At 27.8% G+C, this 10,197-nt stretch overlaps 1 protein-coding gene across 1 annotated transcript; it reads right to left on the bottom strand.

Annotated features, from left to right (window-relative positions):
* Window positions 1-4,924: 4,924 nt before the first annotated feature.
* On the bottom strand, window positions 4,925-8,634 carry LOC100161480 (probable cytochrome P450 6a13). The gene is made up of 4 exons (XM_001943946.5): window positions 7,334-8,634; window positions 5,894-6,118; window positions 5,509-5,760; window positions 4,925-5,338 (listed from the first exon to the last, which is right to left on the bottom strand). The coding sequence occupies exons 1-4, from the start codon at window positions 8,226-8,228 to the stop codon at window positions 5,169-5,171; spliced, it is 1,542 nt and encodes a 513-aa protein (XP_001943981.2). The 5' UTR covers window positions 8,229-8,634; the 3' UTR covers window positions 4,925-5,168.
* Window positions 8,635-10,197: the final 1,563 nt, after the last annotated feature.

The raw sequence follows: 10,197 nt of genomic DNA, 5'->3' as shown, positions 1-10,197 counted from the left end.
TAGGAACTCATATTTAAAAAAAGCAAACTACAATCTCCAAATTCTTAAACAGAAAAACTATTTCTAGTAATTAACTCATTAAAGAAGGGATTATTCTTAGGGAACCAAAGTTATAGTGAATTTTAATTTTAATTTGAATCAAAAAAAAAAAAAAAATTTACGAGGAATACCTGGATGAAATAATCATACAAGACAAGAGAATATGCTGGAAGCTAAAATATACTGTAGTACATTTTAACTATAATCCAAAGACCGGGTATTGTTTACATTAAAATAAATGAACAGTTATTATGATCAGAGGTGTATAAGCGTAATATATGTTTTAGAAAATGTATAAAAATTAATGCAATTTATTAAGGATGCAAAAAAATTAACTGGGAAGAGGTCCTGCACGGACTCTTGTATGTGATTGTATTTTATGAAGGAAATAAAATAATGTTTAATTTAAAATAATATTGTGATTAAGCTGGGTCTACAGTAAATTTTAAATTACAATGTACAATGTCTAAATATATGAATAAAAACATAGTAAGATATCTCTTTTTGTCTTTGTAAGTATGTTTTATATTATATAAAATTAGATTTAGTACAATGTAAAAAAAGTGGGAAGGAAACCTTGAGAATTCTTCGACAATAGGATATTAAAACACAAAACGATATTTTAAATTAAAACTATATTGATTTCATACATTTTTTATTTACAAAAACTTACAAGTATTGAAAACCTCATCAACTCTTATAAAATAATATTTTGTTATATTTTAAAATACATTTTATAATTTGTTGTGGTAAAAAAATCATTAATTAAACCTGGCTCTATTTAAGTTTTTAATTACCTATACTGGTACATTATAAGATCGTCATCATTCATATCATAATAAGATTTAGTTTAATTAATGTATACTTAACACAAACTTATTAAATTGAAAATATTTTTGCAGTTATCTATAGTGAAATAAATAAAATTTTGAAAAGACGAAAGAAAATTATTAAATTATAAAATAAATTGCATTAAATTATTAAATAAATTATAAATTAAATCATGTCCAAATTATTTCTAAAATAAAACGTAATCTACAATCCTGATATTAATATAAGTACGTATGTATTTTACAAATCGTTGCTCACCTTGGCGTATGCCGTATACGTGTAAATGCACGGTTAAAAGTACACCGACTAGTGGGGGCTTTTCAGAGGGTCTAATGACAAAATTGTTCGTGGTAAAACGGGGTACCCATGTTGAAACCGGACCGAGATATACTTAAATCAAAAAAGGGGGGTAACTTTCGGTATGTTGTACACGTGGCCGCCCACAACCCATAGCCGTTTACAAAATATAGCACATGGACATGTACGCGTTCGCGTTCGTACGATCGGCGTTCGTACGGCCGCCCGTTCGCTTTTTTTTTCCTCACTACCCTGCGTAAAGAAGTTTAACTTCAAAAAACCTTTGATCATGGAAAGCTGCGTTCATTGTTGATTTGTAGATCTTTAAATTTAAAACTATGTAATGGTTTTATATTGAAAATAAAATGACAATTAATCCTTCACAAACTAAATGGAAGTTTAAAACAATTTGGAATACTAAGATATTACAAATTTAAAACTGCAATCGGAAAAATATAAATAAAATGTGATAAAAACGTTAAATAACGTATTCAAAATTAATAACTGATCAACTTATATAACTTAAAAGGTTGCTTGAACAAAACTGAAATAAGATTAATAATAAATAAACAGTGAAAATAGGTTGGTTTCCAGACAAATTATTTGGCCAGCTTAGTATTTATTATATTATAAGTTATAACATAAGAATAAAATGTTTTTAAACGTTTCAAATTATGTTTGTAGCCAACACTCAATAATAATAACTATATATACCTATACGTGTAAACATACATTATAGCCTTGGCCGTCCCAAGTCTCAGGGTAAATAAAAATTCGTGGTTCCTAAAATAAATTATTGATTAATTTAGTTAGGGTGTCAATATTGTAACTGTTATTTTATTATTGAAATCAGAAATACGGTAAATATGTGAAAATTAGAATTAATTATTTTGTATGCCTACCAGGTACCTGGGCTACATATTAATATTATATTTTATACACAAAATTATATTTTCAAATGGTTAAATATTCGGTAAAATAGCAGCTATATTATATAGGTGCACAATAAACTGTTATCTGTATTACATATTTGTACTATACTACCTCTGCTGTGTAATACAACTTTATTTAATATTATATTATAATAGCATAGCATAGCTTTAATTAGGTATGATTTCATAAACAATGTATTGGTACAATGTTTATACACTGAAATAAATAAAATCAAACAATAATAATAAACTTATAAACGTAGGTATTGACAAAAATAATTTCAAATCCCAACGTACCTATAATATTTTTTATTTTATTTTAATCGTTTTGTTGTTTAAATATTTCACAATTTCGTAACAATTTGGACATAAAAAAAATATTATTTATATATTTTAAATATTTTTTATCTACTGTACCTACCTATAAAGTATAAACAACACATCATAACCTTGTATTGCATTTTCAAACTTTTTACTCACTATAAAAGGGATGGCAAATCCATGGTACGCGTGCCCAATGTGGTACACGAAAACATTTTAAGGGCACGCATAAAATATTCATATTCATATTATATATATTATTTTTATTTTTAATAATAAATTACATTACAGTGTTACTAATTTTTCAGTATCGTTGATACCTTTTAGAAAAGATTAAAAAAATGTTAATTTTATAACGAATTTTACGATAATTTTTTTTTCTTACAGTATTGATTATTATAATACGTAATATTTTTCATAATTTAATGGCTCGGTCGAAAAAAAAGGTAATTTTTGACATGTGGCGTCAAAATAATTTGCCACCCCTTCACTATAATATTATACAATCCATAAATGGAACAATATGACTATTATGTGAAAGATTACCGTTGTATTCGCTGTAGGTTATAGGTTGGTTATAGGTTAGGTAATACTGCTGTTTCCATTTTCCTGTACTAGTTATTTCCAAACTAAAATTATTAATTTAAACTGTTTTAAAATCGCGTATAAGAAAATATATAATATAATGTACAAATTATTGAAATATTATTTATTGTTATCTTAAAGTGACTTTATTGTTCGAAAGAATGATCAATACGATATACGAAATCGAAACTAAACTGACAATGAAAATTCGCAATTGGACGAACGTGTAAACATTACAGAGAATATTTCCTAGACAACGAAAAAACCGCGTAAGTTTTGTAGCTGGTCCATTATATTTCCATACAGAATATAGATAATGTACTTACATAATATTATGTAGGTATATTATATTATAATAATACACTGTATAATATCATGAAATATGCTTAGACTTAACTTTTGTATTAATAATAGTCTATTATCATTTATTAACATCACATTATCTGCCTTCTTGGTATCTGCCTATAAAATATTTCCTAATTACCTACTGACGTCTTAGAACATATGTTTTCATTTGTCAGATCCTTCTGTTACACTCTGTATAATATTTAAATATTTTTTTTTTAATGTTAAAACTTAAAACTAGGTTTATTCAGATTTCAGACAAAGTTACCCTTGTGTAACATCAAATTGTATTATATTTTATATTACATCGAAATTTATTTTGGAACAAATGAATACTCATTCAAATTTTTTTGTCAAAATATGCAATGAATTTTGTGTATTTTGTCATTTTGAAATGTTTATTACAATTTGTCACTCTTTTAGATTTTTAGCGGAGCGATGGATTTATACAATGATGAGCGTTTCTTTTTCTTATTTGTCTATCTTCACCTTTTGGAGCAGCAAAAATGCTTCAATCCTTAACTTTGAAGATGGTTGCTCTGTAGAGACCTGAATTTTTCATAAAATATATTTTATATTACCTAGTATTTACTAAACACTTAGTTTTTCTCTGATAAATGTATGATAAAACATTTGTTTCTGAAAAAAAACCTTGACTCTTTGACAGTAAAACTTTAGATGCAAGGTTCCTCACAATCTATTCTTACAGCAACCTAAAAATATCAATAATATGTATGCACAACTTTTTTGTTACACATATAAAGTTAAAATTTTAAAAAACTGCATATTTTAACAAAATTAACGATCAAAGATATTTTGTTGTAATTCAAAAAAAAATTATTTGTAAGGACTTGAAACTTTTAATCATTTTGTGTATTATTATTTAGGATACACAGCGACGTTTAAAATATATATTTATTAAATTTAAGACAATTATGCCACGAACTTACTCACATTCATCTGTGGTACGACACTACGATAACACTTAGAAGTTATAAGTTTAAAGTTATTAACAGCTAGTAAATATAATAATATTTTATGAACATGAATTAATAATCGTATTATTTAATATAATAATTATAAATTATATTATATATGCGTTTTAATTCTGGAAGAGATTTATTTTGCCTGATATTTCTTACAGAAAAAAATTACTAATAACAATATAAAATTTATATTTTCCAAAATCAAATTAAAAAAATTGGCGCTTTGTTAATTGCAAATATACATGTATTAAAAAAAATGTCTAAAAACTACATAATATTTGGTTAATTTTTTTAATTGATTGTTGTGCAATTACGAGTAATATATGTGAGTAAAAAAGAAACTTTTTGAGCCACTTCAGCCAGTGCTCCTGCTGGTATTTGTTATAATATACCCAAGAACTGAAAATATCTTGAACAGACAGTGATATAGAACTGCAGTAGACATGCATAATATAACAACAATTAGATACCTAGTCAAATAAAACCCTTGGCCATAAAATGTGATTACAATATTACATAAAATATAAATATTATATGTAGCTATATAGTAGTATCATCATGGTATTTTAATATATTTATACAAACACATATTCCAAATTAATGTTACATCGAATACGCAATAAATGGCTTATTTATTCGATCTATATTATTGTAATTACTGAAAACTGTGCAATTTATAAATATTGAACAAATAGTTTATTTAATACCAAGTTAAAGCAGTAAAATATTATCTAGGTATCTATCAATTGTACTGACAACAAAATACCTATATTTTAATTACTTTTTAAAATGTTAGGTCAATTTATTTTATGTTTGGGTGAATTATCACACACTATTCCACAATTGGCCTAAAATTTAACCAAATTCCATTTTTTGGTGAAGTTATTCCACGTTCTTTATTCATCTGGAGCGGTATTTCTGTTTTTTCACAAGGTGAAATTTCAAATTTAGTTAGTATTTTGGATAGAATTAATTTCAATTCTAATTCAGCAAAACGTTTTCCTGTACAAGCCAAAAATAAATAATATTATTATTATTATTTATTATTTATATTTTATTATTTCATTATAAATGAAATTTAATATTACATAACGAATAATGATCAATGATTAATGGCAAGTAAAGTTGTACCTATATATTATTATACTCATATATTTAAAATATAATTTTACCTATGCAATGGCGAGGTCCATCACCAAACGGTAAAAATGTTCCATTTGGTCGCTTGGATTTTTCTTCTGCAGTAAATCTTTCTGGGTCGAAAGTTTCGGGATTTGGATAATACTTTGGATCGTGATGTATACTATAAATTGGTATTAAAATTTTTTGTCCCTTTTCAATCAATAATGATTCCCCGGGTACGTTATAATTTTGTGTAGCTCCTCTCAACAGGGCGGTAATTATGGTGTACTTACGATGAGTTTCTGAAATAACAAAATGTATTAATGTAGTGCGTTTCTTATAAAAATAATTCAAATTAGCGTTTATCTACTTCAGCGTTAAAACTCCACAAGATAATTTATTAATAATATTTAAATATAATATTATTTTTATTACCGTCTAAAACCATATCTGCGTAATGAAGATCTTCCAAAAATTCATTGTTGAGCTGTCCACCGTGTTTTATTTTCGACGAGATTATCTCGTCACGTAACCTGTCTTGGATAACTTTGTTCAATGCCAATTCATAAAAACAGAAAGATGCTGTGGCAGTTACAGTTTCGGAACCGGCCGTAAACAATAACATTGCATTTGCGATTATATCCAATTCACAATACTTTTCTATAAATAAATGTAAAATTTATAATTATCGACGATTAATAGTCTGAACTCTGAATACGGCAACGATGATAGTATCATCGATTAAATATATATTATATTATTATATATTTTAATCAATGAAAGTGTATATAACAATAATATATTAATAAGAAACCTGCAAGAGACCTGTTTTTTTGCTTAAAACCTACCTTAAAGGAAAAACTCTCACGCCACGTAAAGTAATCCGATTTCGATATTTTTTTTTTTTTTGGAAACAAAAACCCTTTTAACAGGGTGCATTGGAATTGGATTTTAAAAATTCTATTTCTAAATTATATAATACTATTTTGCGTATGACAAATGTTCACAAGATTTTGCGTTATTTTTATTCTGTTTTTTATAAGCAACGAAATTAAAAATCGAAGTACAGCGCGCTCTCTAGAAAATTACCCTCTTTCTAATCAGAAAAAAAATAATCAAATCAGACCACTCTACGATGCATGAGAGTTTTTCCTGTTAAGTGTGTTTTAAGCAAAACATTATGTTTATTATTTTTGGTTGGCTTTTTTTCTGAAGGATATCTAATAGGATGTCTAAAAAAACACAATATTCATTTGGATTTTAAAGTGGATTAAACATATGTGTTCGTTTTCAACAATGAACCAAACGTTTAAAACAAATTTTTTAAATTCATTTTTTAAACATGTTTAAACCAAGTTGTTTTAAACATTTTAAACCAAATCGCTAAATATTAAATTATTATTTTAATTGTAATTAATTATTACTTTATTAGAATAATCAAAATATAGCCATTTGCCAATATAAAATCTATACGTGTGTTGTAGGTACGTGTATTTTCGGGTCTGGTCTGGTCAGGTCTGATGTCAACAGTCAACAACTAAAGTATTTATTGTATTTATTGACAGTGATCAAATACAATAAATATAATTTATATTTAAAATTTTATACAATAATAATTTTAAAAAAAAATATCTTACTAAAATAAAAAAAAAGAAAATTATGTTTTTTCTGGATTACCAATATTAAGCCGAATTTTAATAACGGTTATTATTTATTAACACCCACACGTCTGTTTAGTTTTATATTATTTCGGTGTCTGAACACCCCCAATACATCCAGCACCCAAAACCTGAAACCTTAATGAATGATTCGGGTTCAAAGCCCTGATGTTAAGTATGAGTTATCATTAACTTTTTTAAATCGTCATAGTCTTACCTTCTCCCTTATAGTCACTGCTTACTACCAAATCCTGTCTCGCTTTCATTAAGGTTTGTGTCAGATCGTTTCTAACAACGTCATTTTTGGTCCTATACTCGATAACTTCACCGAACACTGAATGAAAAAAATTAACGGCATCTACGTCCACCGGAGAAGTTTGAAGTTTTAAGAACTTTACAATTTTCGGAAACAAAACTCCGAGTATTTGAGCGAAAATTACTTTACCGCTGGGTTTGAACACTTTCTTTACGTTTTGTCTAAAGCTCGAATTATCGTTATTAATTGTGTCCAATTTCATACCGAAAGCGCACGTTCCAATCACGTCGGTGGCTGTATTGCCAACGAGTTCGTACACTTCAATGGCGTCGGTTTTCTGGGATTTCTCGTAAATACAGTTTGTTAGCTGATCGCTGCACTCCCGGATCTGTTCGTGAGTACCTTTGAGCTTACCGGACGTAAATCCCGGACTCAGTTTTTGTCTCATCGTTTTCCATTTTTGTCCGGTCGCAAAGAACAAGCTTCTCGCCATTACGTTCACCGAAGGGTTCATGTCAATACCGTGGTCGGTGAAATATGAAAAGTCTTTGATGATCACCGTGTTGATGAGCTCCGGATCGCGGAGCATCAAAAACGGCGTGCTCATTTGATAGAAACCGCAAAATTTCTCATCGGGAAACTGTTGATAAATCCGTCCGAACGCGTCCACTTGGCGCTCTAAGCCCGTAAACATTTTGAATATATTCCCGAAAAAGGGCACCGGCTTTGCAAACGGCACATTTAATTTCCTCCATGTGTCGTACGTCGACGTTGTATAATAATAAAGGAACGTACAGACAATAATCAAACTCAGAAAGATGTAGTCAAACAGCAAATTGGTCAGGTACGAAATCATAGTTACGAAATGATGTAAGTACCTAACTTAATTATTGTGACTTGTCATAGGGAACACCTACGGGTGTATAATGAATTATATTTGCTCCCGCTATATGAATTCAAAAAAAAACTACAAAAACGTAATACCTTTCGGTTTTTTTTTCATTCTTAGATTTCGAGATGATATAACCTTTTTGTGGATGAAATACAAAACTTCTGTAATTATATTACGCAATATATACAGTGATGTGAACTGAATAATACAAATTGTATAATATTGTATTATACAAGCATATTATACGATATGTATAAAAAAAATAAAATACAAATGGAAGGTATAAAAAAAAAATCAGTGATAAGTGGTAGATCAATAATAAAAATAAAATATACGCAATACATAATGTTTCAACGACAGAGCACGGCCACACAAGACGTAACATGGTTATTAGTAGGTGGTAGTCACGATCGTAGGAAAGAGATTATAAAGATTTAGCACTAAAGAACTATTCTAATCATAGACCTATTAACCTAAGTTCTATAATTCTATTGTAAATCGCTCGTAAATCGTATAGTCTGATATCTTACTGATAACTGATAAGTCATAAGTCATAATCATAGACACTAGACCGTAGCGTATAATATTATCCTAAATTCGAATAATTCTATTTAACTACTTACAGGCTTACAAGTTTCCAAACGTTAGTTACTGTTTCTTTTTACTACGGGTCGACCTTTCAAAGTAAAAAGCTATTGTTGAAAAATTGTTTACCAAGTATTATGTTGGAAAACGAAAATGCTTATTTTGTAAAGAGGCTTATGGCTATAATGCATTTCATTTGGCAAAGCATTTATTAATATGTCCAAAAAGTAAAAACTGATTCAAATTTGTAAACAATTACCTACTAATTAAATAATTACATAGGTACTTATTGAAATTACTGCAAATATCAAAACCTAATATTTAAAACTTAGAACTAATACATTTCCATATTATATTTACTATTAGTTATTAATTTATTACCAGTCACCAGACTACCATATTACAATATAATTTAATAATCAAAATGCATCATTATTCATCAATAAACAGCAATATTATTGATCTTACATCCGTATTACACTCTGGTAGGCGGTAGCTATATGTTTAACAATTATCTAAGCTGCATACGATTTTTTTAAAATATTGTATTATACACGTATTAAACAATTAAAAAATAAAATACGGTATTTTTACATCATTGCATATATATATATATATATATATAATATGCTATTATGTACAACATTATTGGTTTTATATTACGCAGATAGACTGCAGTGCCGCACTTTAATTCAGTGACCATTGATCTATATTATACTATGATATCATGTTGTTATGAAGTCGCCGGGGAGTAGTGGGTTTTACCTAACGGTTCGTATATTTATTATTACGACTAATATAAATAATCTTAAGTGTGATCTAAAATCATCAGGCATAACAGAGGTCAGACACGTGAATATGTGATTACGATTTATGGCATAATGGACCTCATAACTTCGAGACTACAAAAAAAATATGTATTTTTTCAAGCAGCTTTACAGTACGTATTATCTGTAGAGAACGATTTTCGTCGGTAGATGAAAATATTGTTTATAGGGTCTGCTGCAGAAGATTTGTAAACGATTTTTCGAGGGAATTTTTCAAATTGTATAATGTATATTATTAAGGATACCAATTATCTGGTTACCTACCTGACTTCAGCGAATTTTTGGTAGACGTATACCGTACACAATATACACTTTTATACATGATATTATAATCAAAATCAAAACTTTTTTTATGATATTAGTAATATACAATAATATACATACTTACTAATATATAATTACTATATTATGCTATTAACTTACTTATATACTATAGTTCGTATCACCACAAGGTCTAAGTCTACTTTCTACGACTAATACGCTACAGCTGTAAAATTATTTGTCTGTGCAATATTTATTTT

Source organism: Acyrthosiphon pisum, chromosome A1, assembly GCF_005508785.2.
Source record: "Acyrthosiphon pisum isolate AL4f chromosome A1, pea_aphid_22Mar2018_4r6ur, whole genome shotgun sequence".
Classification (NCBI taxonomy): domain Eukaryota; kingdom Metazoa; phylum Arthropoda; class Insecta; order Hemiptera; family Aphididae; genus Acyrthosiphon; species Acyrthosiphon pisum.
This window is presented reverse-complemented; position numbering and strand designations above follow the sequence as displayed.

What these genes read in the sequence shown, in the direction of transcription:
- LOC100161480 (XM_001943946.5), bottom strand. Translation starts at nt 8,228, where the DNA reads ATGATTTCGTACCTGACCAATTTGCTGTTTGACTACATCTTTCTGAGT. An exon ending in CAGTGACTATAAGGGAGAAG is followed by an intron (nt 6,119 to 7,333) that starts GTAAGACTATGA and finishes ATTTATTTATAG; the next exon opens with AAAAGTATTGTGAATTGGAT. An exon ending in TGGACCTCGCCATTGCATAG is followed by an intron (nt 5,339 to 5,508) that starts GTAAAATTATAT and finishes TGGCTTGTACAG; the next exon opens with GAAAACGTTTTGCTGAATTA.